Source organism: Dromiciops gliroides, chromosome 6 (genome assembly GCF_019393635.1).
Source record: "Dromiciops gliroides isolate mDroGli1 chromosome 6, mDroGli1.pri, whole genome shotgun sequence".
NCBI classification, from domain to species: Eukaryota; Metazoa; Chordata; class Mammalia; order Microbiotheria; family Microbiotheriidae; genus Dromiciops; species Dromiciops gliroides.
Genome location: NC_057866.1, coordinates 12,424,594 through 12,452,591, shown reverse-complemented (window position 1 = coordinate 12,452,591; position 27,998 = coordinate 12,424,594). Strand labels below are relative to the sequence as shown.

The following is a 27,998-nucleotide window of genomic DNA, read 5'->3' as shown; positions in this document are numbered from 1 at the left end:
CGGCCTGTGAATGGTCCACCCTCCACCAGATCTCCCTTGTCCCTAGACCCAGTCCCACAGCAGAGAGCAACAGAGCCAGGAGGGGCTGAAGAAAAACAGCTTTTTATTTCTGTTGCTCTAAGAACGGATTACAGATTCCAAGGTTAAAAAACGGACAAAGGGTCTTTATTTCTGAGTTGGTGTACAAAAGGCAGGGGTGTGGGGGAAGGGAAAGGGGAGTGAGCCCCAGGAGCTGGCAGTGCTCATGCTCACAGGCCTCGAACTCCAATGAAGTCCAGACATCAGATGGGAGTCAAACCCCAAATTAGAAAAAACAAGACTTGAGACATGGCAGCGCACGCCCCAACCCCACAGGTACCAACTGGTACCTTACTTTCCCCTCCCACACTCCCCAATAAGGGGAGGAAAAATTAAAAAAACTTTAAAAAACCCTCCCCCCCAAAAAAACCTGCCCCAGGACTGAGTCCTTTGCACCCCCCCAAACAGGCTATACCATGTGGGGACTTTCCTGCTTCTCCAGGACCTAAAGAAGGCCAAGGAAGAGCAGACTTGGTGTCTGAAGCTACAACAAGCACTTCGATCCCCTCCCAGGACCCTAGCACACAGGTAAATGCCCCTGTCCACAGCACGGGAGGGAAGCCACCCTCCCCTCTACTCTCTTCCCTTCCCCCAGAATGCTCAATCCTCCAAGACGATAGGCTCATTGGTACTGGCAGGGTGTGGGGGCAGAGGTGGTGGGATTGGTGCCCGCACCGGAGGCAGTGGCGGCTTCACTTTCAACGGTAAGTTGGGCCGCCTTGCAGCCCGCCGCATTTCCAGATGAGTCAAGGCCTTCCGTAATGCCCTAGCAGGAAAAGGAGGTCAGGGCGGCACTGACCAACCCATTCTTCCAGTTTACTGTCTCATCCCTCTCTACCCCAAATCTCCGTGCCATCAGCCACCCGGGTCCCCAGCACCACCAGTCTGCTCCCTACCTGGTGTCTTTTGTGGCCACAAATACCACCGGGTTGGGAGCATCAGCAGGGTTTAACTTTTGCCGCTTGGCTGCTGGCTGTGTGCTTGAGCGAATCCCTGAGGCAAGGGGCCTGCCATTGGCTGAAAAGGGAACCACCTGGAAAAGAGGAGGGGGAGCCTTCAGAAGGCCAGAGACCTCAACACCATCCCCTTGGGCTCAACCGTCCCTGTCCCAGGAGCCCACCCCCTGCTATTCCACTTCTGGACAAGCTAACGGTAAGGAAGCACTGTCGCACAATGGGCTGGAATCTGCTGCTCTGCAGCAAGGGGCACAGTGGGTAAGAACACGGGGCCTGAAGTCAGGGAGACCTGGGTTCAAATCCAGTCTCAGACACTTACTAGCTGTGTAACCCTGGCCAAGTCACTTAACCACTTGTCTGCCTCAGTTTCCTCATCTGTAAAATGGAGATTATAATCATAGCACTGACCTCCCAGGGTTGTTGTGAGGATCAAATGACTTCACGTTTGTAAAGTGTTTTATAAATGTTAGCTTGTGTATATGCATGAACGTCTGAAAGTATGGGCACACGCGTGTATTTTCTGCCATTACCACTACCCCCAAACAGACCAAGGGAAGGAAGTCAAGCCTCCCCAACTCACACTCTCGTAGGCACGCTTCACCACAATGCCCCCCAAGCTCCGGTTTTGTGTCATTTGGTTCCTATTGATCGGTGTCTTTGTGCCTCGTGGGGTTTTTGGTTTCAGAGGTGCCTGGGCAGCTACAGAGAAAGAGAAAGGCCTCACTGAAATCCTTAGTCTCCTAAGCATTCCTTGCCCTTCTGGACCACGCCCTGCCCCATACCAAGGTCTTTGACGATGGTTGCCAAGGGCAGTCGCACCAGGGGGTGAATCTTGAGAGGCGTCTTAGCTGCCTTAGGGAGCCGGATGGAGCCTGAGAACACAAAGAAGAATTATCAAGCCTGGTAGCCCCCCGCCAGCCCAGATTGGGGCGGCCTACACACCTTTGGACAAGCTGCCCCCATTCCCTCCAACAGATCTCTCCTGCCCATTCTCACACTCGGCCTTGATGGCATTGGCGTTGATGGGGGCATAGGGTCTGCGGGCAGCCCTCCTTGGCTGTAGCAGGTCCCTGCACATGCGACGGGCAAGACGGGTCAGCTTAGTGGTCTGCAGCAGAAAGGTCTGCCTGTTCTTGGCCAGCAGCTTGGCCCTGTTGGCGCTGGTTGTATATGGAGAAAGGCTCTGGGCTTCAGGTCGAGACAAGTGGCCCCGGGAGTGTGGTTCCTGGTGGAAAGAGAAAACAAGGCAGCATCAGTGGCATGGTCCTACTGCCCTCACCATTCTGGACCAAACCCACCCCCCAAAAGGGCCAAGCCCCATACCCCACCCTTCTGGAGCCCCTAGCTAAGGGAACCTCAGAGCCAATACTGCCAGCCCACTTCCTCCCCATTACTCAAGCTGGACAGGCAGGTTTCTCAAGCCCTTGTCTTCCTGGGCCATTCCCCCCAGACCTAGGCCCAGAGTCCTTACACTGGTGCCCCGGGCTGCCCCCTCCAGCTGTGTGGGAGTCTTCAGCCCCCCGTACTTCTTCCAGTAGATCCAACAGGAGGCGCAAAGACGGCACTGCATGTTGGGGGGCCCCCAGGCATACCACTGTGCTGACTGGGTGGCTAGAGAAACAGAGGCAGGTCAGCCAGTGGGGTTATCGGTCAGAAGGGACCAGCCCAGCCCCTCCCCCCAAGCTGAAGCAGCCCAGGCCCCGGCAGGCTCCAGCACTCACTGTGGCAGCTCTCGCAGGTCAGCCCCTTCTGGAATCCGGCCCCATTCATGCCAGGCTTGGACCCCACAGAGATGATCTGGTTCGGGTTCGGCTTGGTGCTGGAGGCACAGGAAAGAGCATGAGAGAGGATGGTGTCTGCCCAAGCTGGCTCTGGTGGCTACAGGACAGCCTTCAGCCCATTCCAGCCCGGGTAGTATCCCTCCCACACCCAGCCACTCCCACTTACTAGGTCGGGATGTAGACCTGTTTCAGTTTGCTATCAGCTTCGGCTGCTTTTAATCTTTTCTGTAGGTGACAGAAGAGAGACACCGGCATGGGGGGGGGGGTGGTCCCCAGGTCTTCCTCCCAGGGCCCCCAGACCGGTCCTTACCTGCTGGATGTATCGGTCAGTGGTTTTCCACATGTAATAGAACTGGACAATACTGGCAAGAGACTTCCAGGGGAGCTGGGGAGGTGATGTAGAGTGAGCTGGCGCCCTAGCCCAGGACCCCGAGCCCCTCGCTGCGGCGGCGGCGGCGGCTGCTTCCAAACCTAGCCCTTCTCACAGCCTGACTACTCACAAAGTCCTGACGGATATCATTGAAATCCTTGCCGTATTTCTCCAGCGCCTCCTCAAAAAGCATGGCCTCGGAGGCCGACCACTCTTCCATCTCATCCCGGCATAGCACGGGGCCGCCCTGGGGCACCAGTGTGGACATGGCCTTGGCCAAGTCATACCCATTCCGCTGCAGAGTGTCCATGGCGTGGAACTGCAACGGGGGCGGCATCAAGTGAGGATGCTGTGATGGCCCAGGGACGCCGGGCACTGGCCATCCCTCTGCCCCCTCCAAGACCCTCCCCCCTTGCCTAAGCCCGACCATATCCGCTTACCAGGGTGATGTCTCGGGAGGCCGCCGCAGCGCTCATGTGCAGACTCGGCTGCCGAATAGAACTGCTGCAGTCCAGGGCCCTGGCGAAGGTGCCCACCGCTCTAGGGGAGGAAGGGTGGGTCACTGGGACGGAAGGAAGCTTCGAGGAAATGGGGAAGGGAAGGTGGGAAACACCACAGGGAAAATAAGGACACCCTCAAGGGTGCCAACTGGGCCCAAGACCTTGGGTCCACACCTCCCCCAACCTCGGGCCATCGTCAGCCACCAGGCCCTTACCGGGCAACAACGAGGAACTGGTCGATCTGCCGGTCAGTCAAAGGGTTGTCTGGATCCCAGACTTTCATTTCCATCTTCTGCTGATTTCGATTATCAGATTCACCTGGAAAGAAAAGTGTTATCTCCATGAAAGAGAAATGGTTGAGGGCACACCTCTAGACTCCCCCCTCCTTGCTGAGACAGTGCCCAACATCCTCACTCACTTCAGGATCCCCCTCTACTGGATCCCTCCCTTTAGCTTCTCTATCTCCCCCTTTCTCCCCCACCCCCTCCTGCCTTGACTGTAAGGCCTTACCTTCGGCCAGCCGCTCGGGGATCTCTGCTTGGTACTTGCAGCCAACCCGGATCTCTCCCTGGTCGGCCAGAAGGGTTTTCTGCACAGGGTCAAACACCAAGGAGTAGAAGAAGCAGTCCTGAAACATGATGGTGGGGAAGCGGCTGAAATGAGCCTTCACCTCCCCCAGGATCCCCAGCAGCCTTTGGAGCTTGGAGCCTCGACCACTTCAAACTGGCCCAATAGAAATCATTCTCTCATCCCAAACCAGGCCCACCTGGGGTCCTCGAGCTTTGCCTCCTCCTTCCCTCCTCACCCCGCATACCCAATCATGAAATCCAATTATTTCCATATCTCAGAACCCCTCTGACCCAATCCCTTCTGCCGCCAGGCTGCTTCAGGCCCTTGGTGTCCTAGACCATTATGCCAGCCTCCTGATGGATCTCTTTGCCTCCCCAGAGCCATCGAGGTTATTTTCTTAAGGAAAGACAAAAACCAGCTCTTCCTATGCTATAGCCCCCTTCTCCCATTCAATAAACTTCCTATTACCTTTAGGATCCCATATAAACTCCTGACCCAAAACAAGCTGCCCCCAACCTGCCTCTCCAACTTCATTGGGTCACTCCCCATCATGCATTCTCTGGTTCCCTGCTGGCCATCTGCCTCTGGCTCAGGCCCACTGTACCTTAGGTACTCTCAGCTGGCCCAACCAGATACGCCTCCCCCAGCCCACCCCCACCCCCTACCCCCTCACCCTCGAGGCTCAACTCAAGCCACACTTGCTAATCTAAATGAACGCTTTCTGAAGCATCCAGTCACCACCAACATGAACTGGCTCTGCAGCCATTGTGCGTGCCCATGCAAACTCTTGGAGGGCAGCAGGAGCTCTACTAGCTACGGGAGGGGAGGCTGTGCCCCCTCTGCAGCACCCCCCCAACATCTCTCAGCCCTATAGCAGCACCAGGCAGAGCCCTCCCTTCTGCCAACGTGGCGCTCTTGGTCACCTCCTTCTCCAGGTACTGGCTCAGAATGTCCGTCTCATTCAGTAATGTCACACTGCATTTCCCACTGTAAGAAGGGGAAGGAAAGGTCACCAAGTCCCCAATTCCCAATCTTCATCCCACAGGATGTTCCCTGATCCCCCTCCCCATGGCTCTGGGAGCAGGGGTCCCTACCCCATCCCAGCTAAAGAGGAGGAAGAGCTGGCGGGTAGGGCCCCATCCCCTACCGTATATGGGTGGCTGGCAACGATTCAAACTGTCTGGAAAGGAAAAGCTCCCGGTGCTTCAGCTGGTGCCTCTGCTGTTCGGAGACTCCTGGCTGCTTGGATTCTTCCTCAAACTCCCCTGGGAGAGGAAAGAGAATAAAGGGCAGCCGGGAGGGAGGGGGACCACACCGGTTCATCTCCTTGCCACGCCCCCCCCCCATGCCTGCCTCTCATTCCTGGGCTGCCACCATCTTTTCTACCTTCCCTCCATCTTGGCTCCAGTCACACACTGTCCCGAATGCTCTAGGTTTAAAGCTGATACTGAAGAGCTTCTGGAACGATCCTCCTACACTCCCCCTACCCCAGGTCCCAAGGGTTGAAGCTGGTCTCACAACATGCAGGCAGCACTTGTCCCACTGGGGCTGCCAACAGGAATAAAAGCCCTGTGAACCCACACCAGCTGTGCCTACCCAAACTCATCCTCACCTTCCCAGGCCTCCCCACCCTAAAGCATGACCTGCAAAACTCTGAATGTCACTTGCTCTTTGTCTGGCTCATAGTGTTTACCTCTCAGAGCCAGAACTTCCAGCCCAACACCAACGCTGTCCTGCCCCCACCAAAGGCCTTAGGCTGGCTAAGAAGCCCAGTTGTAAAGGGTTAACAGGGATGGGCGCCAAGCAAAGGAGAAAGGGTAGGATAGCAACAAGCCCAGGCCCATTGGCCATTGTTCCAACTAAGAGGGAGATGGGGTGGGGGGGAGGAGCTTGCAGCTGACTCCTCCCCTCGCCTGTGCTCCGGAAACCAGGGCTAAGGAAAGGGGACCACACCCCCCAAACCCCTTCTGATTGGACAAAGCCAAGGTCAGCCCCTGCCAGATGGGGCAGTAAACCCCATGGGGCTATGAAACTTGGAGAGCCTTGTTCCCCATTAACCCTTTAGTGCTGGAACCTTGGTCTAAGAAGTTGAAAATAGAAATATCAATGGAGGGGGGCAAAGAGATCAAAAAGGAAAAGGGGGAGGACAGAGATGACTAGCAACTGGGGGAAGAAAGAAAAAGGAAAAAAGAAGTGAAGAATGGAAAGGAAAGGAGGGAAGGAGGAAGAGAGAAAACAAAGAGAAGGAAAAGGAAAAGGGGAATGAGAAAGAAAATTCAGGAAGTTCCTTCTCTTAGAAAAGTCTCTAATTCTGTCCAAACCAGACATAGCCTTATCACCTGCACAGCCAAATCCTTCAGTATTTAAACAAACCATCTCCCCTATTTCCCAAGACAGGACACACTGTGTTTTGGTCCTTCCCTTCTCCACTTCCCCTTAACACAATCCTTCTCATTCTCTGCTCATAACTAGTTCACCCAAAACTTAGCCACCAGTCCCCATTTTTCTATGATTAAGTTCACTGTCTCTACCCTTTCATACTTCCCCCATCTCCTATTGTCCTCCCCAACTTAAAACCCACATTTTGGCTCTCAGCATCACATTCCTCCTCCGTTCTACTTTTCTGACACGTGAAAAGTGAAAACAAACCCAAACCCCTCCATGCATATCTACATCCCCCATCCCAAAATTCATCCCCCCAGCCTTGGTCATGAGACCAGAGGAAACAACTGCAGGGAGCTGCCCAGGCCTGAGGACATGAGGGGAAGGAGAGAAAAGACTCACTGGCATTGCTGTCAGCCAGGCTATTGAGGCTGCTCGAGATGTCCCGTCTTCTGAAAAGGCAGACAACTTTTGCCTCCACATTCCCATTTGCAGTCTGGGAAGAAAGGGCAAAGTAGTGGAAACTGGGTGTTAGAGAAAGTAGATCTAAGGAAAAGGAGCCCGTAAGAAGGAATAGATTTTATAAAGACCTCAAGAAATTATGCGCCCAAGAGTGTTCACGCTGCTCAGTCCCAGGGCCTCCCAAGTCCCCTGCCACCCCAAGGAGCTCAGAACTAGGCCAGGGCCAAAATAAACCCAGCAAAGACACTTCAGGATGCCTAAGACAGGAAGGAGACCCTTTTGAGAAGGACACAACCCCCATCCTAAACACCAGAATAAGAGTCGGACCAATATTGCAGCTTTCATCTGGAGGCTCCGGGAGAAACTGGTTCCTTCCTCAGCCTTCCCTTTCCACTCTTAGACAGCTCTGGGAACTAGAGCTTCTGGCTGGGAAGTCTGTCCTCAGATTGAGCTGAAATCTACCTTTTCCTAACTTCTGCCCACTGCCCCAAGTTCTGTCCTTTGAGGCCATGTTGAGGAAATGAAGCTGACAAGGCCCCCCCCCCCCCACCCCCAAGCATGTGTTCCTGTACCAACCCTTCAGCTCACATTCTCCTAGGCATGTTTCACTGTAATGATCCCCCGGCCTCCCCCCCCCACCTCCCCTGCTCGAGCATGCGCACACACACTCACCTTATTGAGCTCCTCAATCCTTCTCACCAGGTAAGGATTGCTGGAGGAGTTCTCAAAATAGACGTAATCTGCAGTGGGGAAGAGCCAGGAGGTCAAGAGGTGGGAGAGCCTAAGCTCTAAACTCGAAGAAGCTGCTTAAGCTTGAGACAGCTAAATGAGGGAGAAGGAATACAAAAGGAAAAAAGGAAAGGGGGGGGCTTGAAAAGGAGGGGGAGAAGGGGAGATGAGGACTGGACTATAGGGCAAGTAAAAGTAGCAGCGAAGGGTTCCCTTGCCATCCGTCCCCATGATCCATCCAATCAATCAGCAGGGACTGTGTTCCAAGTACTGGGACAAAAGACAACCCCAGATAATCCCTCCTCAGCCCTCCTCAGCCCGAAGGCCTGAAGTATCTTTACAAAGATGAGAAGGAACAATTCATCAAAAGAGGTCGGGGTGGGACGGTGACAAGGCCAAGGGCAGCCCCGGAGCTGCGACCTGTTATAGTATTTGAATCAGACAAGCCCCGAGTGACTCCCAGCCCAGCCCAGCCCAGCCCAGCCCCGCCAGATTGTTACAAGTAGCCTTGCCCCAGGACAGCCTCAGTCAGGACTTCTCCAGGAGTCCCTTTGCTATCACTGCCATCCCTCCTTCCACACGGATTCCGTTCCATGCGGGCCAGGGGCTGTGTTATACTTGATCGGGGTCTCCTAGGGGCCCCCGAAGAGGAGGGTGGTGGACAAGGCCAGGGTGCAGGGGCCGGAGCCGCTAAAAGCGAGGTTCAAACCGGGTCTCTAACACCAACGGGAAGAGACCCGGGGCGAGGAGGGAAAGTTACTGCTGCGCTCCGGCCAAAGAGCCAGGAGTTGGGTCCGCTGATCAACTCGGCGCTTTACTCCCCTCCCCTCCAGAAAGAAAAACTCCGAGTCTCCCACCAAGGATCGGGGAAGCTCTGCAGTCCCCACCCCAGCCCCATCTGGCCCGCTAGCCCCAACCCGACAGGGGACCCCGGCATGAGCTTCGCCGGGGGGCGCTATCGCGACAGGGGATCCCGGAGCAAGCGGTGCCCCGGGGGCGTCCCTCAGGCTGACAGCGGATCCAGGCACGAGCTGTGCCCCAGGGGCGTCCCTATCGCGATAGGGGACGGGGCGCCAAGCACTAAGAGCAGTACAAGACGGGCCAACAGTGCACGCTCCCGGCCCGGGGCCACGAGCGCCAGGGGGCTCAGTGGGGGGGAGGGGGGCCCGCGGCGGCTCTAGCGGTCAAGTTCATGAAGCACAGTCCCGCCGCCCCGGCTGCGTCCCTCCCCCAGCCCCCCGCCCGGGACCCCTGAGGCCCCCCCCGGGGGGGGGCGCGCACGCGCCCTCCCCTCCCGGACCCCCCAGCAAGGCTCCCCATGCACGCATGCGCCCTACTCCTGGCCCCCAGCCAGCCGCGAGACCCCCACACACACCCATTCCCCCCCTCCCTTTGGCCCGGTCCCGGTGAGCTCGGTTCCGGTTGCGGCGGGGCCGCGGGCGCGCGGTACTCACCCCCCACCCGGTACATGTTGGCCGCCATGGCCGCCCGACGGGGCCCGCGGACGCCCGGCTCGGCCGCTGGAAGGTCCCGGTGCTGCTCGGCCCTGCTCGGCGCCCCGGCCCCGGCGCCGCCGCCTCCTCAGCCCCGGCTCATCCCGCGCCGCCGCCGCCGCTTCCCGCCCAGGACGCGCCGAGGCCGGCGCCGGGCCCGCTCAGCTGCTTCCGGCCCCCCGGCCCGCGTCCCGGGTCCCGCGGTTCGATTCGTCCCGACGGAGCCCTGCCTCAGCGCCGAGCCCTTCCGGAACCCTTCCGGCTGCGCCCGAAGGACGGGCGCCCGCGCTTCGGCCACTTCCGGAGGCGCTTCGGTTCTTTCCGGCCCGTGGCCTCCAGCGCTCGGGCATTTCCGCCTCCTCCGCCGGGAGGGGCGGGGCCGGGAGGGAGGGGCCGGGAGGCCGGGGGGGGGAGGGGGGGTGCGCCAGGACTTTAACCCTTCCCTCGCCTCAGCCTTGCTGGCACCGGCACGTGGCCGCGGGAGGGCTCGTGGGGCCAGGCATTTGCATGCCGTTTGCTTTTCATTTGCATGGGCCTCGCTCTTTTCTCTTCCTTGTTCGGTCCAACCCCCGCCCGAGGTGTTTCACTGCCCCCAACCCGGGTCCATGCGGGAGCCTGGGAGCGGGAAGCGCCCTTGGTGAGGGAGCAGCGTGTCCAACCCCACTCCTGGTTACAGAGGCTGCCTAGAGCGAGCCTTCACAGCCGGTCCTCTAACTTCCACCCCAGGGCTCTCTCTACCCCCTCCCCAGGCCACCCCCAGCCCTTCCCCCGCAGAAGGACACGCGGAGGCTGCGAAGGGACTTTGCATCTGTTTTATTGCCCCTGCGCTGCTGCGGGGTCTGGGGGGGAGGGTGGGGGCTGCTCGGCTCAGCCTGCTGATCTGTACAGTGTTGGGAGGGGGGGGGGGTGTCCCAACGCCCCTCCCGGACCGGGAGAAGGCACGGAATGTAACGAAGTTAGAAGAGGAGGCTCCTGGTCCTTGGGAGGGGGGTGGGGGCGACGGGAGGTAGGGGAGAAAGCACCCTCTAAACCCACCCACTCCAGCTAGTTCCGGTGGGGTCAGGCATCCAGCGATGAGGCGGGGGAGAGGGAAGGGGTGCGGGAGGGTGTAGGGGGGGCTGCTCCAGGGCCCCCCCCACCCAGCATGCGCCACTGGAATATGCTCGCATCCTTTCCTCCCAGTGAGATGAGGTGAGAATCGTCATGAGTGAATCGGACACTGGTGACGTGGCTGCCGTGACCTCCATACTTTCGGCTGGGAGCCTGAGGGGGGGAGGGGAAGGGAGGGTTGGAGAGGGGACGGGACCGGACGACGCAGAATGGGAAGAAATAGGTGGAATCTGGCCCGTTTACATGGGATTTAGCGCTGCAGGGAAGCTTAGATACCATCATTTGACAAACGAGGCAACTGAGTCTGGGGAATGGAAGCGACTTGCTCAAGGTCACGCAGCCAGTAGTTGAATCTCAGTCTCATTACTCCAAGTCCAAATGCTCTTTCCACTAAAGTTGTACTGCGGTCTCCCTCGGAGTCTCCCCCACCCCCTCCCCCAGTACTCTTCAGCAGCTCTGGACTGATTCCCATCTTGCATCCCTCCCATTCTCCAGCCACTCCTCTGGCCTCTGGGCCTGTGGGGTGGGGAAGACCCCTCACCTTGGCCCGGGCACACGGGTACAGAAACAGGTGCACTTTGCAGAAGTCGTCGGCCACTGCTACGACTCGCTCATTGTGGGACCGGCACAAGGAGTTGATATCTGTCCCGTCGGATCCATCCGGCCAGACGCCTACCAAGGCAAACCCGCCTCATTCCTGCTTCCTCCTCCTTATACAAGCTCCCGCATTCCCGGCCACCCACAGGCCCAGCATTTCTTTCGTTCCCCGGACATTCCCAGACCCACAACCCTGCATTCTCGCCCTGGAGCCGTTCAACCGCTATTCCCAGCTATCTTCACCAGGCTCGGTGCTCACCGTACACGTGGAAACCCAAGACACAGGTGTAGGTGGCCCACTCTCGGTCCCGGCTCTCATACCGGTTTCTCAGCAGCTTGCACCCCCCAGCCACGTCCCCTGGGAGAAAAGGAAGTAAGGAAGCCCGACTTAGGACAATCCCTTTCCATCAATTCAGCCGGCTGAAGGGAATGAGAGGGGCGAGATGACCACGTGGGTTCCTGGATTTCCCGACAAATCCGTGTCATCGAAATCACCCCCTCACCCAGTGCCCCGGACAACTTTTCTCTAAAGGTCTTTGCTTAGTACATTTTCCATGGATTAGGTTCATGAGATCATAGCATTTAGAGCCGGAAGGAGCTTAGAAAATAGAAATATCAAATGTCACAGCAGGAAGGGGCTTTGGAGCAAGAAAGTCAGCGCTCAGCGGGGACCTTAAAAGCTAGAATGTTAGCACGGACAGGGAGCTTAGAACCTAGAATGTGAGAACTGAGACAGACCCAAATCTTCTCCTTTTACAGACTTAGGAAATGGAAAGCTAAGGGGGGGTGACTTGTGCCAGGTTCCCCCCACACCCCAAAGTAAGCAGCAGAGCTGGGATTCAAACCCAGCACCTCTGACCCCAAATACCCTCCTGGCACCCTAGCTCTGAGCCACAGTGGGTGAGAAAACTTGATCCCTGTAGCTCTGTCTTTTCTGGGACCCACCCCTGTGAACCCCTCCTCACAGTAGAGGATCTCGTAGTCCCCAGAATTGGACATGATGAAATTCCCATCCTTGGACCAGTCTAGGTGGGTGATGAAGCTGGAGTGCCCCTGGGAGAAGGAGGGGGAGGGGGGTGTCAAAATTGGAGCCTTCCGTTCCCACCCCAGCAGCAGGCCATTCCCTAGGAAAGTCTGGGCAGAGCTAGCCTGCCCTTCCCACCCCCACCCCCATCCCACTGGGCTAGCTCAGTACACTCACCACGCATCGGCCAACCCGGCTGCACTTGGCCCCATCGATGGAAACCCCGTAGATGTAGATCATGTTGTCGTGGGAACCGATGGCCAGGTACATCCCATCTGAAGGGGTCAGTCAACAAGCATTCCTTAAGGGCTTACTATGGGCCAAGCACTGTGCTAGGAGCAGGGTGTATAAGGAAGAACAAAACCAAACAGTCCCTGCTCTCTAGCAGAGACAAGGGGCCAACCATAATGGACGTCAAAAATAGGTAGAGAATAACTGGAAGGTAATGTCAGAGAAAGGATCGAGGAAGGGAGCGGAGGGGGGAGGCAGGTCACAGAGAGAGAGGCCTCTGGATGGGGGAAGGGGAGGGAGAGGCTCTCACCTGGACTATACCTGACAACTGAGAGCTGCTCATTCCCATCAGTGAAATCGGACACAATCTCTCGAGTCTCCGTGTCCAGAACTAGCCACCTGGGGTCAGAGGAGGGCATGGGGCCCGTGGCCAGCGCTCCACTGCCACCTTACCCTTACCTCCCTCCTCCCCTCTCCAGCCCTGGATCCTGGCTCCCAAACCACTCTCACCTCCCAGTGTTTAGTCCCACAGCCACGACCTTCCCACTGGGGTGGAAATCAGCACAGAGACCGGTCTCCTGGAGGAGGGAGGTGGTCAGAAAGAGGATGCTGGGGTTGGCATTTAAGGAGATACTTTTCTCATGGGGGGGGAACCCCACCAGATGGCCCTGCCCTGCCCCGGGAGAGGGCGCTGGATTCTCCACAGACTGGGGGGGAGGTAATGGACAGGGGCCTCAGGAGATCCAGGTGTAGGCTCCAGGTCTGGGCCAAGGTACCTTGAGATCGAGGCTCCAGGCCAGGGCGTGACACTCCCCATCCCAGAGACAGAGCTGCCGGTCGTGGCCACAGGTGAGGAAGCGGTTCAGGGAGGGGTGAGTGCAGAGACCCCAGAGTTCATCAGTGTGACCCTAAGGGATACCGAGGCAGGATGGTGTCATCAGAGCTCCCTGCTGCTGCCCAGCCCCACACTCCTCTGGCCCCACACAAACCCTTACCTGGATAACAGGGGAAAAACCCTGAGCCAGGTCTCCCCTGAGCAGCGCATTCCTGGTGGTGCCCACCAGCAGCTCGGAGCCCAGCCCTTCTGCGATGGCCCGGACAGCTCCGAACTGTTCTGGAATCTGGAGGGGGATGGGGAGGGTGTGCATGTTTCAGGAAGAAAAAAGTCCCACCAACTTAACGTCTGCTCTGCAGCCCCCTCTGCCCTAGTTCTTCCCCTCCCCCTTCCCCCAGCTCCAGTCCCGGCTTTACCTCAGCCTCCTGGAGGGCAGTGAGCCCTGGCCCCCACTGAACCAGCCTTCGATCCCGCCCACCCCCGCTCAGCACAGTCCCGTCCTTCAGGAGACACAGAGCGAAGATGGAGCCCTCATGGGCTCTGGTCTGAGCCACAATGCCAAAGGTCTCTGTATGGAGGAGGGAGGGCCACAGTTGGTGGGATCAAGGCCACTGGGCAGGTTATGATGGGTCCAATGGAGGGGGAGGAGGAGGATAAAGTGAGGGCCAAGGCCAGGTGTAATGAATCCTTTAAAGCTTGGAATGTCAGCGCTGGGAAGGACCTTAAAATGTGGCACATCAGTGCTGGAAGAGGCCTTGGAAGCTGGCATGTCAAAGTGGAAAGGCTTAGCAGCCCCCTAAGTCCAAGGGGTCTTCACATTATTTGCATTATATGGGCCCCTCTGGCAGCCTAGTGAAAGCTAATGTCACTGTGGTTGGTTTCCTGCATTCACACGGGAAGGGGATGCTAACGTTCTGTTAGTGGTTACTGGATATTTTTCAATGTCACTTTTTTGCCTCCAAGTTGATAGACTTTCTAAATTTATCCATCAGCCAGGGTAAGAACGCCTGATCTAGTCCAACCCCCTCATCCCACAGATGAGGAAACTGAGGTCAGTTCAGGGAAGTCACCTTCCCAAGGTGGGTTCCTAGCCCACCTCCAGGGCTCTCTGTGTTTCTTCCTCCCCATGCCCCGCCCTGCCTCTGGGAACTGCCCTGGCTCTCCATTCTTGGGGTGGTCCCGCCAAGCTTTGGGGGTTCAGGGGAATCGTATACCTTTAGCCCCACCCCTGCCCGGGGTCCTGGAGTCAGGAGGGCTCCGCCCCCAGGTGAGGATGGTCCCTTCAGAGTCCCCAGTGAGGATGTCTCCATCCGGAAGGAACACAAAGCAGGGGACAAATTTGGGCTTCTTGTATTTCTGGGAGGGGGTAGAGGTTAAAGGTGAGTCATGAGATCATCAGAGTGGTCAAGGGATAGGTTTGTACTTTTGAAAGTCAAGAGCAGGGCGGGGGTGGGGTCACAGAAAAGCTGAGGGTCCAAGGTCAGGGATCAAATCTGGATCTGTCTGAGGGGAAGACTGTGGCCCAGTGCCCATTTTACACCCAAATGCGCACACAATTTCCCCACCCTTCAGACCTCACCCCAAAGACACCCTGTTTCCGTGTGAGTCCCCCATTGCCCAGCGCCCCTCCTCCAGTGGACCAGTTCCAGAAGTGAACGTGGGACTTTCCGCTGGTGACGATACAACTGCTATCTCGGGGGTTGAAGCCAACGGCCAGGACAGAGTCATTTGTGCTCTGGAGGGAGGGAAACCTGGGGATTAGACAGCACCCGGATCCTCTCACCCAGTCCAGCCAAGGGGAGCCACTTCCCACCCCTCTGGGGCTCAAAGAGAAAATGCTAAAAGGGACCTTGGAGGGCATTTAGTGTTTTTCAGAAGAAAATTAGGCCCAGGGAGAAGTGACTGGCTCAAGGTCATACAGGAGCAGTAAAAGGTAGTGGTGGGATCTGAACCCAAATCCAGCTGCCTCTCCTTCCTGAAAGGAGGCTGCTAACCATGGAGGGAAGCCTCCAAAGACTCCAAGCTAGTCCCAGACCCTGGCTCTTCCTTCTGTCCCCTAAACTACCAGAGACTTCACCATGACTGTGGCCAACCACTCAGGTCCCAGACCCAAAGCCCTGAGAGCCTCGAACCCTCACCTTGATTTCCACCAGCTTGGCACCTCGGTTCCAGTCCCACACTGACAACATGTGCTCGTTGGAGTCGTCCACCACGCACAGGAAGTTGCCCTGATCCTGCGGGGGGAGCAGAGGGGACAGGCAGGGCTCGAGCATGCCCGCTCAGAGGGGGCAGCAAGATGATGGGCAGGCGGGCAGTCAACTCTTCCTAGGAACGTGCTGTGTGCCAGGCACTGTGTAAGTTGGGAAACGCCATGGGCTGAGATAACACAAAATCCTGGCATGGGCAGGGACTGAGAATTTTTCAAAGGTGGGGAGGGGCCAGCTCACCGAGCCGGAGAAGGCAAGGGCGCCAACTCCTCGCTCAAACACTCCGAGTCCGATCTCCTGTAGCTTATGCAGCTTCTCTGAATCCCAGATGTGAACCACAGGCTGAAGTGGCTGAAGGTAGAGTCAGAGGGGCAGGGGCAAAGGGAAGTCACAAAAGGGTCAAGCGGTCAGCCCACCCCCTCCAGGCCTGCTGCCTGACAGTACCTTCCCATCTTTGTCAACCCCTGCCGTCTGTCCAGAAGCTACACGGACGCCGTCAGGATGGACAGCAAGACTGAAAGGGGGAGAAGGGGACATACCAATGGGGGAGGGGCCTCAATCCCCTGCCCGGGAGGTCCCTTTGATCATCTGCTTCTAAGTTACATGATCAAAGACCAGCTGTTTCAACAGAGGCCACGGAGAGGGGAAAGGATTTGCTTGGTCATCCCAGAAGTGATGGAAGAATTGAACGCAGACCCTCTGCCTCCAAACCCAGTTAACCCACCACTGTCCTTGAGTCACTGCTTCTGGCCCTCCCCTCAACCTCCTTCCTTCCCCCTGACCTTGTCCCTGGGGGTATCTCTCCATCCCTTGCTGGCAGACTGAACCAGCTCCCCCACACCTCCCGGGTCCTCCATTCCCACAACGCCCCCCCCCCACCTCAACCTGTGGTGTTGACCTCACCAGCGAACACAGTCTGTGTGGCCCAGGTAGTGTCTCTGGCCACCGCCCCCAGGGCCTCCCGGGCCTCCTCCTGGACGATACAACACCACCACACAGGCAATGAAATAAACCACTTCCCCAGAGCGAAGCACAAACAAGTTGGAACGAGAGTCTCGGCCCCTATACCCATAACTGGGAGGAGGAGGAGGAAGGTCAAGGAAAAGAGGCCAGTGCTGAGGTGACATCAGAATTCTTGGGGACAGTTCTGCCAGCCTTGTCATTGCCCCGGCGCTCCCATCTCCCCCATTTCCCCCACCTCCCAGGGCAGCCAAAGCCTGCCCACGACCTTAGCTGCCCCCCTCCAATCTTTCTCATTCTCGACCCCCTCCAAGCCATGGGCCTGGTTCTGGGCCTCCTCGGTCCCCCACCAGGGCCAGAGAGCCCCAGAATCTCAGAACCAAGAAGAGACCTCCAGAGCCATCCCAAGTCTCTGCCACCAAAGTCACCCCTCTGCCCATATACTCCAGGGCTTAAGCAGCCTCAGTGTGTTGCTGCTGCCTCAACCTGGCATTTCTTCACCCACTGCAGGTGTGGCCATCAGACCAGATGTGCCGCTCGCCAAACCTGACCTATCACCTCCGGCCTTCCTCCTCTGCCTGGTGGAATCCCCTTTGTCTGCTGGAGCCCAGCTCAGGGGCCTTTTTCTTTGCTCTTCCCTTGCTGAGGCTGAGACATTCCTGCTTTACACCTCTTGCTATCCCATCCTACCTTGTAACAAACTTAAGTGCATGCACTTTATTGCTCCCTCATGAGGCAAATGCTCAATAAATGCCTGTGGGACTGAATTGTGAAACTCCTCCATGACGACAGGGGTCAGAAGTCAAGAGTGGACAGAGGGCAGGGAGAAGGTGCTTTTGCTGGCAAGGGCGTTGGGGGCAGGACAAGGGGATTCTGGGTTCTTTGAGGGGAACTGCAAGGAGAGGAGGGGAAAGGTGGCCATTGTGGGCCAGGGGACAGGACAGGAGGATACACCCAGTCAAGGCTGAGGTTCTCAGGGGGTGGGCCACTGGGCAGCTCCTCGGGACTGCGGATGCCCGACGGGATGTACATGGTGATGGGTCGACCCCGAAGGAACATCTTCACTGAGATGCCCTCTGCAGGGGAGACAGGGAGACCAGGGTTACCTTCCAGTTCCCTCTCCCCCTGCCCCCGAGAGACTGTTGACTGGGAGAAAGAGGACAAACTGGGAGTTGAATTCCATCTTCTGAGCCCCACTGTCCTCAATGCCAGGCTCAGAGTTCCACAGTCACAGAGTTGGCAAGGACCCTCCAGGCCATCTTATTGAACCCACACCTGCCCACAGATCTCACCTTTACAGCACAGCTAACGAGTGATCTTCTCACCACTCACTGCTGGGAGATCTCCCTGGATGGAGAACTCACTCCCTTTGGAGGTAGCCACTTTCACCTGCCTGGCCTCCCCCTCCCACCAAACACACCCTGTTTCCCCAGAACTGCCCTTACCCAGGTTATAATTGCTCCTCCGAGAACCAGGGCCTCCGGGGCTGGAGACTGGATCTTTCGCTCCTCGGCTGAAGAGAGAGGGTTAAAAAAAAAAAAAGGCCAAGAGGTGAGGATGTGTCACAGAGCAAGACCTCGGAGCGAGGAGTCTGGGAGAAGGATCTTGTTCAGGGATTCTTAACCTGGGGCCCACAAACTTGTTTTAAAAAATATTTTAATAACTATTTCAATTTCATTGGCTCCCTAATTACTCCTATGTATTCTATTTTATTCATCTAAAAACAATATTCCTCAAAGGGACCAATGACTAGCCTCAAGTAGGAGATACCATAATTATAGCTAGCCCTTATATAGTGTTTTAAGGTTTACAAAGAATTTCGACAAATACCATCTCAGTGCTATGGTCACCCCTATTTCACAGATGAGGAAACTGAGGCAAACAAGTGGAAATGACTTGCCCAGAATCACACAGCTACCACTCAGCTGCCGCCATAGCCGCTGGGGGACAGTTGGCTCTCCTGGGAATTACTAGTGATAAAGAGAGGCCCAAGAAGATCAGTAAGTGCCCTATTCTGTTCTAGGGCATTGCCCGAGGTGCTGTAAGGGTTAAGTGACTTGGAATGAGTGACAGGCCGGGGTCGCAGTCAGTTTGTGTCAGTGGCCACACTTGAACGCAGGTTTTTCCAAGAGGCTGATGGGTCCATGAAGTTGTGAGGCCTCCCCCATGGCCATTATTGTTTCCGTTTTGCAGAAGATAGAGGCTCACACAGCTATTAAGTGTCTGAGAGAGGATTCAAAGCCAGGCCTCTCCTGATGCTTCTCATGACGGCAAAGAGACTTTTAAGGGCCTTAGAACACAGGGTCCTTGGCTTTCTCCAACCAAAAAGAAACCCAAGGACAGGACTGGGCTAAGAGGTAAAACGTCCTGAGGCCTAAGAATGCTCTGCTTGGGGCTCACAAGTTACAGGACCATCAGAATTTCCCTTGGCTTGCCAGCAGTTAGCACTGGGCTTCTTTCCTTTTCTTATTCCAGGTCCGTAGGTCTTTTTTTGTTTGTTTTTTTTTAGACAGGGCAACGAGGGTTAAGTGACTTGCCCAGAGTCACATAGCTGGTAAGTGTCAAGTGTCTGAGGCCACATTTGAACTCAGGTCCTCCTGAATCCAAAGCCAGTGCTTTATCCACTGCATCACCTAGCTGCCCCAGGTTTGTAGGTCTGTTCAGGATTCTAGTTCTACAATTATCTGTGGCTCCCTAGAGATGGTAGGTCAGAAAGAACCCTGCCAGGCCTGGAGGGACCAGAGCTACCACAGAGGCCGTGACGCCCCAAAATGGGAATGCTGAACCTGGCTTTCACCTAGCTCACAAGGTTGTTGGGAAGAAAATGTTTTGTTCACCTTCCGGGCTCAGAGAAACAAGGTTTGATTACGTCATTGCCTCTGTGACAGCAGGGGCTCAGTGGGTCAGGCTTGATGGGGCCTTCTGGCCTGCCTGAGCAAGAGTTCCTACCCCCTACCGGATGGGAGCTGACCTCCTGGGAATAGCTTGGACCAGGGTGAGAGGCTATGGGGCTGCTGGGGGCAAAGAGATCTGTCTGCTTGGGGAATACCCCAGGTCCATGGGAGGGAAGGCCCTCTGGCACACCCTGCTACAGTAACTTGATTTGTAACAGCCTAACAAATCAGCCCAGAGGGAAGGATACATCTCAATGGCCTGATTGACATGTGCTGGGAACATGGGCTTTGGCTAGGTGGGGGTAGGCTTCTATTGGAACCTGCTGAGGGTGATGGGGAAGCAGTTAGGAGGTCCTAGGTTAAAATCACACTCATTTCTCTCTGGGTCTCAGTTTCCTCCTGAATAAAATGAAAGGGCCAGACTAGATGGCGAGTTCTTAACCTTTTTTTTTTTAAGTTATTGGTCCCTTTGAGGAATATTGTTTTTAGATGAATAAAATGGAATATATAGGAGTAATTGGGGAGCCAATGAAATTGAAATAGTTATTAAAATATTTTTTAAAACAAATTTGTGGGCCCCAGGTTAAGAATCCCTGAACAAGATCCTCTGACAGCCCTTCCAGCCCAAGTTATAAGATCCTAAGCCAGAAGCCCATTCATCCATGCCTGTTCCACAGTGCCCAGGCAGGGGTGACAAAAATAAGTTTGGGGAGGGGGTGGGAATCAGTGACACGGGCTAGGAGTCATAAACCTCTGAGTTTGAAACTTGCCTCAGACATTTAGACTTCTAATCTGTCCGAGCCTCAGTTTCTTCATCTGTAAAACATCTATTTCACTCACTGTGGTGAGAAATGTTACCTCAGATGTTTGTTGTATGAATGAATGATCGAAAGTCTAGTGATGGCTAGGACCTCCTGGAGATCTCTGATGATGCTGGGGCAGGGATTCAAGACTTGGGAGCTGGGCTGGATGACCTGTTGCTACCACCCCCACCAGGATCTGACGATCACGTGGGAAAACTTTTACTGGGAGGATAGAGAGGAAGGGCTGGCTCTGAAGAGGGAGCAGCCCACCTTTCGGAACTGCCTGACCGGAGCAGCAGATTGGCCGATGAGGCTGCTTTTCTGGACAGTTTCTGTCGAGGCCGTTCTGAAGGAGAGGAGGAAGAGGAGGAATTCCGACGAGGCCTGAAGGGGGGAGGTGGGATGGGGATGGGGGAACAGGTCCCCAGAGAAGACAAGAAAGAAGATGCCGTTAAAGAATGAGCCTCCATTCCCACTTTCCTCCCAGGAGGCACAGGGTCCCTTGGATACCCCCCTTCCTCCCTCTCCCATGGTCGCTCCCCCCATGCCCAGGAGACTCACGTGTCCCCCCTTTGAGGGAGCTGAAAGGGCCGCAGGGCCCCGGGAGGGCCAGGAGAGCCAGCGCCACCACTGCTGCTGCCCCCTCCTTCTGACTGGGCACCCCCCAGCTCCTCTTCTCCACCCCCAGGAGGGGCTGGGGGCCCGTTGCTCAAGGTTAAGGAGCCAGAAGACAGCTTGCATTCAGCCTCCATCTCCGTCTGGGTGCCCCTGCTCACCAAGGAAGGGCTGGGTGCAGGTGGCAGTCCGGGAGGGGCTGAGGGGCCTCTGGAGGAGAGATGAGATGAACTGAGTCCTCGGGGCAGAAAGCAGCCAAGAGAAAGGAGGAAGGAGGTGCAAAGGCAGCCAGGTACCTGTCGCTAAGTGAGGCAGACTCTCTGGATGCCTGCATGGAGACAGGGGAAGGTGGGGCTCCCAGGGGCAAACTTGGGGCCCCCTCCTGCAGCTTGAGTCTCCGCAGGACTTCAGCCAAGGCAGCCTTCACCAGCTCCATCTCCTCCTCTTGAACCCGGAGCCTCTGGCTTAAGGAGCCCAGGATGTCTGAACCGGGGGGTTCCCAGCCCCCAGCCTGTCCCTCACCTACATCAGGAGAGAGGGGCAATCTCACCCGGCCTGCTCAGCTCTCTGCTGGGCCCGAATTTCGGAGCAGGACCCAGGGCTCCCGGGCTCCTGGCTCCTGGCCCAACTTCATTCCCTCGGGGATAAAGCCTGAAGAGAACCAGAGGCCCCCAAGTCCCCTCCAAAGGCGCAAGCTGTCCCCAGGCTCAGGAAGGAGAGAAGGGAGGGGGCCGGACTCAGGGTGGAGATTCCGGGGGAGGAAGCGAGTTCATTCCCTGACGCCCACTCCTCCCTCCTGGCCAGGGCTCAACCAGGCGGGCCCCTTCCTGCCCGACCTAGTCGGGAGATAGGGAGCAACGTGGAGTAGGACAGAGGGGACGTGGGGAGTGACAGCAGGCTAACAGCGCCCCGGGAAGGCAGGGGCTCCACGCTGCGCATCGCTGCAGGCCAGCACCGGGGAGCCCCTTGGAAGTGCCCCCGAGGCCCCGGGGACTCCCCGTCCCCCTGGCCCCGTACTCACCCGGCCCCGCGGCCCCGTCCATTCTGCCCCCCCGGGGTGCTCCGAGCCCAGCCGCGAGTGGCGGCCGCGTCTAGGGCTGGAGAGATGCGAGGGCCATGGCCCGCCTGGGGAGGGCACTGGACGACCGGGCGGGCAGCGGGCAGCCGGGGGGGCGGAGCAGGGGCCCCCGTCGGTGTGCAGGAGGGCGCTGTCCCCCGGCTCGCGCGGTGCTCCCGAGGGGCAGGGGAGCAGTCCCGGGCCCCTGCTCCGCGGCGCAAACAGACGCCGGACGCGGAGCAGCCAGGAAGCACTGGGGGGGGGGGGCAGTGGGGGGGCGGGGGGGGGCGGGCCGCCTGGTAACCCCTCCCTGCCCGGACCCGGCTGTACTCCCACGGGGGCGGAAGGGAGGGCGGGGCAAAGGGCCCCAGACCTCCCGTGACCCACTGGCCCCCCTCCGGTCCCCCGGCCCCCCCACCCCCCGCCCCAGCCTCCAAGTGCCCCTGCCTCTCCTAACCCCCAACTCTCCCAGGATCGCTCCCACACACTTTCTCCTCTATTCCCAGGGGACCCAAGAAGGGTGAGCTACGACACCCGACAGGCTCCCCAGCGGAGTTCCCACCCACCCACTTTGACGGACTAGGGCAAAGTGTGTGTGTTGGGTGTAGAGTGCACAGAGAAACCAGATCGGGCAGGTGGGGGGTTGAGGGGGAAGAACAGAAGAAGGGGGCGGGGCCACAGGACTGTCTGTCTTCTCCGTAGGGGCGGGGCCCACCGGGGGGGGGTGGAGCCAGGAAAATCAGTGCTGGGACTGGGGCTGGCTGGGGGGTGGGGCAGGGCAAAAAGTTATTAGGGCCTAGGGGTGGGACCCTGGGGTATTGGGGTCAGGTTGGCATTAACCCAGCGCTGAGCCAAGCCAGGCTGACTCAGCGGCCTCGCCCCTATCTTGGTCCCCTGGCAGGCCCCTCTGCACTCCCCCAGGGCAGAGATGGGAGATGGCTGCCATTCTGCCCCTTCCCCTGCCCCTCCAGGCCCGGATCCGCCTGGCCCAGGGGCTCTGGCTTCTCTCCTGGCTGCTGGCACTGGCTGGTGGCCTCACCCTCATCTCTAGTGGCCACCTCCTTCTGCAGCTGTGGCATCTAAGCCCTTTCTTGGACCCCACCTGCTCCTTTCCAGCCCTCCCCAAGACAGCTTTGGCTGCTGGGGCAGCTGCCCTGGGCACAGGGATCGTAGGGGCTGGGGCCACTAGAGCGTCCTTAGATGCGGCCCGATACCCCCCTTGGCGAGGGGTGTTGGGCCCAATCCTGGTGGCTGGGACAGTTGGGGGTGGGGGTCTCTTGGCCCTAGCAGTATGTCTGGCCCTGGCATTGCCCAGAGGCCTGGATGCCGCCCTAGAGAGCGGGTTGAGAACAGCCTTGGACCACTACAAGGACACAGAGGTGCCTGGGCACTGCAACGGCAAGCGGCTGATGGATGAGCTGCAGCTCGAATACCACTGCTGTGGCCGGCACAGCTACAAAGACTGGTTCACTGTTCAGTGGGTCAGCAGCCGGTATCTGGACCCCGATAACCAGGACATAATCGAGTAAGTGATGGATTGCTTCTTGGCCTCTTCTGGTCCTGCGACCCCGCCCACCGCCCATCTCATCCCTGTGGGTCCCATTAGCCACATCTGCCCCCAGCCCGTCTCCCCCTAATGCCTCCCCCCAGGAGGTGGATCTATCCCCTCCCCAAGAGTCGGCTCCTGGGGTTCACTTGGCTGACAGCCCCTGTGCTTCTTTGACAGCCAGATCCAGAGCAACGTGGAAGGACTCTACCTAATCGACGGAGTCCCCTTCTCGTGCTGTAACCCCCACTCCCCTCGGCCCTGCGTGCAGAACCAGCTCTCCACCATGCAGGCCCACCCCCTGTCTGACCCCCGGCAGCCCAACCTCAACCTCTGGGAACAGGGCTGCCACGGTGTGTTGCTGAGGCACCTGTGGGGGCTGGCCAGTACCCTGGCCACTGTGCTGGGCATCACCTTCCTGTTGCAGGTGAGCACAATTCCCCTGAAGCAGACTAAGCTGAGCACGGCCAGCTCTGAGAGTCACTACCTTGGGGTAGCAGTCAGAGGGGCCCCTGAGCGGAGCCAACTCTCCCCTGACTTCTCTCCCTCTACCCCTCACAGGTGCTGGTGCTCCTGGGACTCCGGTACCTGCAGACTGCTCTGGAGGGCCTGGGGGGAGCCATAGATGGGGAGGGTGAGACCCAAGGCTACCTGTTCCCTGGGGGGCTCAAAGAGATGCTGAAAAGTGCTTTCCAGCAGGGGCTTTGTGCTCAGAGACCCGTGCCCGAAGAGGTCCCACCAGAGGCCCCGGCTGAGGAGACCCCAGCAGAAGCCTAGCACCCACAGGAGGGGAAGGGGGGGACACGAGGATGAGAGGCTGGAGGGGGTATTTCTCAATTCCCCTGCCCCCAGTGGTGTCCATGCTGAGGTGGGCATGGCTCTGGAGGAGAATGAAGAAGGGGCAACAGCAGGGCCCAGGGAAAAGAGGAAGGGAACTAGATTAGGGGCAACAGCCAGGAGACGCAGGGGAACGTTACCTAGAAGTAGCTAAAGGTAGGAACAGAAACCCACCATCCCAGTTCAGAGCCACTGCCCCTGGCACAGGTGAGGGGGGGAGAAGGCCCACTCCTGGGGGGCCAGAAGGAACAGCTCAGAGGAGGGAGGGCCGGCCACCCAGGAAAAAAAAGGCAAAAATCTCCATACGTACAAAAATCAATAAACGTCAGCCGCTTGATGCTTTTCTGCCTTTCTTTCTCAGGAAGGGGAAGGCACTGGTACCACACGGGGGTCTGACCTGATCCTAAGGGGGTTCAGACCCCAGGCCTCCTGGGCGTTGGGGTGTGTGTGTGTTGGGGGGTGGAGGACACAGAGCAGAAGTCAGAGGATTGACATACTTTATTCTGGAGGTAGGAATGGGGGAACATGCTCACTGTGGGGAGGGACCCAGCAGCCCCTTCCTGATCAGATCCCCAAATGCATGCCCATGTCCACTGAGTAACTGGACAGCAGCCCTCATCGGGCAGTCATCCCTGGTCTTCTGGCAGAGTCCATCTGTCCTGGGGCATCTCCCCACCCCAGCGCTGACCTGGCTCAACACCATCGTCCACTTGTCCTCTCTGGAGAGCTCCACGTGGCAAGATGGGGGGAGGGAGGAGCCCTGGAAATGGTCACTGTGTCCACCAGGCCCGTGGGGCAGACCCAGAATCTGGAGGGTCATGACCTTGGCAACCTACATGGTCCTTGGAAGGCAAGGGGACAACTCCTCTAGCATACCTACATCCCAAGGAGTCTCTCAGCATCACCGGTCACACCTCGATGCCGGGGTCTGAGCCCCGTCCTTGCCTCTGCAGCTGCTCCTCCTGTTTCATCTTGGGTTTCTCAGTCCTCGTGTGCCACACCAGCACCTGCAATCATGCCAGTCCCCTCCCCCCAGTCAGAGAGGAGCTGAAGGAGGCCCTCGGGGTGGGTGGGACTTCTGCAGTGAACCCACCAGGAGGGGAAGGGACAATGCGTCATTCTCACCCTCTCCCATTGGGGGATTTCACCAGGCCTGATCTCTCCCCCACTGCCTCCTATGGGCTCGATGGCCAATGCCCCTTCTCTCCCATCAGCAGACCCTCCGCTCTGGGTCTTACAACTAGTTCTTAAAGCTGTCACTAACAGGCTCCCTCAAGTGAGGGAACAGGCCAAAGAGGCTTCTCCAACGAGGGCCTGCAGGCTTATGCCCGAAGATGCTAGCACCCATACCCAGTTCTTGCCCTTGCCTCCCACCCTGTAGTTCCCAAGCCTTTACCCGTGTGCAGTTTGCAGCCCGGGGCTCCAGATCCTTGGGGTCGATGAGATGGCTGAGGAGACTGCTCTCCAGGTGGCCCCGGGGGGCCGTGGGGTCAAACTGGGCTCCAGGCCGAGACAGGAGAAGGGGGAGGGATATGGCGAAGCCCGCCATGTCCAGAGGGAAGGGCCGGTTGGGCTCCCAGGCTGTGTGAAAGCCCACCACCTGGCCCCCCTGCACCTGGGGCCCCTCAAATCGCAGGCCGCCGACCAGCCCCACCGGCCACACAGACACACCTCGGGTTCCCCTCATCTTAAGGATCAAACAGATAGAGAAAGGTGAGAACAGGACACGAGAAAATGCATGACCCCCACCCCAACCCGACTCCTCCGAGGGCCCCCCTCAGCAGAGCTGGTAACTAAGGAGTTCTCTTCTGCCTCCCACTGTCTTCTCACCTCCTCGAAGAGCTCCCGGCTATAGGTGTTGTCGTCATCAGCAAAGTACACGACCCCTCGAGACCCCACAGGGGGTGGGGCCCTTTCCCCACCAACCGCAGCTTCTTTTCCTCGGAGCCAATCCAGGGCTCGGTTCCGCTGCTCCACCCCCCGGGGCCGGACCCAGCCTGGCTCCCCTTCTCGAAGCCGCTGTCCCTTAGGTGTGAGGGCCACTAGGTGAGTGAATCGGAGGCCAGAGGCAGCCAGCAGTGTGGAGACCATTGGAGTAGGGGCCTCGGCATCCTCCACCAGGACCCAGTGTAGTCTGGGCACTAAGGACAGGGTCTGTGAGAGGCGGATCAGCTCAGCCTTCTGTACCAACCTAAGGGGGGAGAAACAGGAGGCAAGGGAAGGCAAGGACCTGGGGGGTGGGGGATGCTGCTTATCCAGGGCAGAACCCTGATGTAGCCTTGGGACAGAGCCTATTCTTGTAGTGGAAGAAGCCTGGATTTAGGATTCCGTGGAACCAACACCTTTGATGTTCTTTGCTGCCGTGATCCTGGCAAATCCTACGAACTCTCGACTTGTTGCTAGCTAGAAGGTACCTACTTCACAGGGTCATAGCAAAAATCGCCTACGAGGAGATCTGCGTCTGTCTGTTTGCCCCCTCGCTCCCCTCGGCACTCAGCTGGGCCCTAGGCAGGTGATGCGGGGGCCCCGCTCCATCTTCTCCCTGTGCCAGAGCCCATCCCGGGCTCTCCAGCCAGGCCCGGCCCACCCCTGCTGCTCCTGCCCCTCGAGACTTAGAAAGCATCCTTTCAGGATGGATGTCGGTCAGTCCTGGACCGCAGGCCTTGCGCCCCCCGCCCCGCCCCCAGCCCACCATCTGGTCCCCAGTCACATCCCGAGTGCTTCCAAAAACCCAAGGAGCTGGCTACCCAGAGAGAGCAGCTACCTGGCATAGGTAGGGGTCACGACGTAGATGGTGGGCAGAGCCTCAGGTTCGGGGGGCTGGGCGGGAGCCGGGGGAGGCCGGCCAAGCTCCGCCTGCAACTGGGAGATCTTCAGGTCTTTCCTGCGGAGGTGTTCGGCAGCTGCCCGAAGGTGTGGGGAGCAGTCACAGGGCTGGCCTGGGCGGCGGAGAAGAGGGCGTCAGGGCCGGCCGAGACCGCCGTCCGTCCCTAGGCAGCCGGGGCCGCGGCTCCTTGCCTCTCTGGGCGCTGCAGAACGAGGCGGGGGGCGGGCCTGCAAGGGGCGCCCCCTCTGTGGCCGGACCCCACGTTCTGCCGTCCGGTCTGCAGCGGGGGCCCGGCCCCCAGCCCCAGCGCCAGCGGAAGGAGAGGTCGGAGCCGCCCCCCCCCCGAAGGTCGCCATCCCGCCCCCCTCCTCACCGAGCTGTAGGAGGGCGTAGAGGAGGCCGGTGAGGGATACCAGGAAATAGACGAGAAACACGTTCTTCAGCTTCAGCTTCATGGCCAGGCCCGGGAGGCCCCTGCGCACATGGGGACGGGGCCAGGGCCGGACGGGGCGGGGCCCTGGGGTGAAGGCTGAACTGACCAAGGCGGGAGGCTGCGGGGGAGGGGGCGCAGGGAAGGGGATCTATGGGGCCTGGGGAGGGCGTAGGGGGAGGTGGTCAGGCCGGGGATGGGGGCTTGGGCGGGTGACCAGGCCGCAGGAGAGCCTGGGGGGCTTCAGAGCCAGGGGAGGGGGATGACAAGGCCGGGGAGGGGGGGGGAAAGGAGCTGTGGAGGCAGAGCGGCAAAGGAGGAGGAGGTAGAGACGAGTATGGAACGATGATGACAGGAGGGTCCAGGGATGTGGACGCTGTCTTTGGACGCGACCCCAGCCTCACCCCTCAACTGGGTCCGGGATGAGGAGCCCACGCCTCCTCCCCTTTCCCTCTCTCCTTCTGTCCCGGTTGGCTGGTGTTCACTTCCGGTCACTTTCCCAGGCCCATCCCCTAACTTCCGGTGTAAATCTCCGGTCGGTCCCACCCCTTAGATTTCCCGCGCCGCTCACTTCCGGTGCCTGCGACGTCACCTCCGGGCTATGCACGTGACGTGGCTCGGGGCACCGCTCGGGAAAGTCACGTGGACCCTGTCCCCACGTGGATCTTGCGGTGGCGCATGAAAGACCTGTGGCCACACACCTC

General features: G+C 58.4%; 4 protein-coding genes across 8 annotated transcripts; 1 reads left to right on the top strand and 3 right to left on the bottom strand.

Moving 5' to 3' along the window:
- Positions 1-86: 86 nt before the first annotated feature.
- MTA2 (metastasis associated 1 family member 2) lies at positions 87-9,637 on the bottom strand. The gene is made up of 18 exons (XM_043970956.1): positions 9,283-9,637; positions 7,772-7,839; positions 7,040-7,133; positions 5,403-5,520; positions 5,179-5,242; positions 4,196-4,313; positions 3,901-4,003; positions 3,626-3,725; positions 3,316-3,504; positions 3,126-3,200; positions 2,982-3,040; positions 2,756-2,853; positions 2,506-2,645; positions 2,031-2,259; positions 1,817-1,906; positions 1,615-1,733; positions 975-1,111; positions 87-844 (listed from the first exon to the last, which is right to left on the bottom strand). The coding sequence occupies exons 1-18, from the start codon at positions 9,308-9,310 to the stop codon at positions 679-681; spliced, it is 1,995 nt and encodes a 664-aa protein (XP_043826891.1). The 5' UTR covers positions 9,311-9,637; the 3' UTR covers positions 87-678.
- A 493-nt stretch (positions 9,638-10,130) lies between these two features.
- EML3 (EMAP like 3) lies at positions 10,131-21,915 on the bottom strand. 5 transcript variants are annotated; one of them, XM_043972574.1, is made up of 22 exons: positions 21,619-21,911; positions 20,894-21,119; positions 20,544-20,807; positions 20,253-20,366; positions 17,731-17,798; positions 17,238-17,361; positions 16,229-16,399; positions 15,770-15,839; positions 15,566-15,676; positions 15,257-15,352; positions 14,698-14,853; positions 14,333-14,474; positions 13,535-13,686; positions 13,279-13,404; positions 13,060-13,191; positions 12,794-12,861; positions 12,594-12,682; positions 12,230-12,327; positions 11,994-12,081; positions 11,288-11,386; positions 10,973-11,103; positions 10,131-10,584 (listed from the first exon to the last, which is right to left on the bottom strand). In XM_043972574.1, exons 1-22 carry the CDS (start codon positions 21,638-21,640, stop codon positions 10,381-10,383), a joined length of 2,751 nt encoding a protein of 916 aa, XP_043828509.1. In that variant the 5' UTR covers positions 21,641-21,911; the 3' UTR covers positions 10,131-10,380. The 5 variants fall into 5 exon arrangements, 3 of the variants coding, with proteins under 3 accessions (XP_043828509.1, XP_043828510.1, XP_043828511.1); XM_043972575.1 differs by lacking the exon at positions 11,994-12,081 and having other exon boundaries at positions 12,605-12,682; positions 21,619-21,914; XR_006353621.1 differs by lacking the exon at positions 10,131-10,584 and having other exon boundaries at positions 10,977-11,103; positions 12,605-12,682; positions 21,619-21,915.
- Positions 21,916-22,519: 604 nt separating this feature from the next.
- ROM1 (retinal outer segment membrane protein 1) lies at positions 22,520-24,336 on the top strand. Its single transcript, XM_043972547.1, has 3 exons — positions 22,520-23,179; positions 23,381-23,627; positions 23,762-24,336. Exons 1-3 carry the CDS (start codon positions 22,590-22,592, stop codon positions 23,975-23,977), a joined length of 1,053 nt encoding a protein of 350 aa, XP_043828482.1. The 5' UTR covers positions 22,520-22,589; the 3' UTR covers positions 23,978-24,336.
- Positions 24,337-24,520: 184 nt separating this feature from the next.
- Positions 24,521-27,840, bottom strand: B3GAT3 (beta-1,3-glucuronyltransferase 3). Its single transcript, XM_043969542.1, has 5 exons — positions 27,238-27,840; positions 26,802-26,976; positions 25,868-26,228; positions 25,434-25,724; positions 24,521-25,044 (listed from the first exon to the last, which is right to left on the bottom strand). The coding sequence occupies exons 1-5, from the start codon at positions 27,317-27,319 to the stop codon at positions 24,946-24,948; spliced, it is 1,008 nt and encodes a 335-aa protein (XP_043825477.1). The 5' UTR covers positions 27,320-27,840; the 3' UTR covers positions 24,521-24,945.
- Positions 27,841-27,998: the final 158 nt, after the last annotated feature.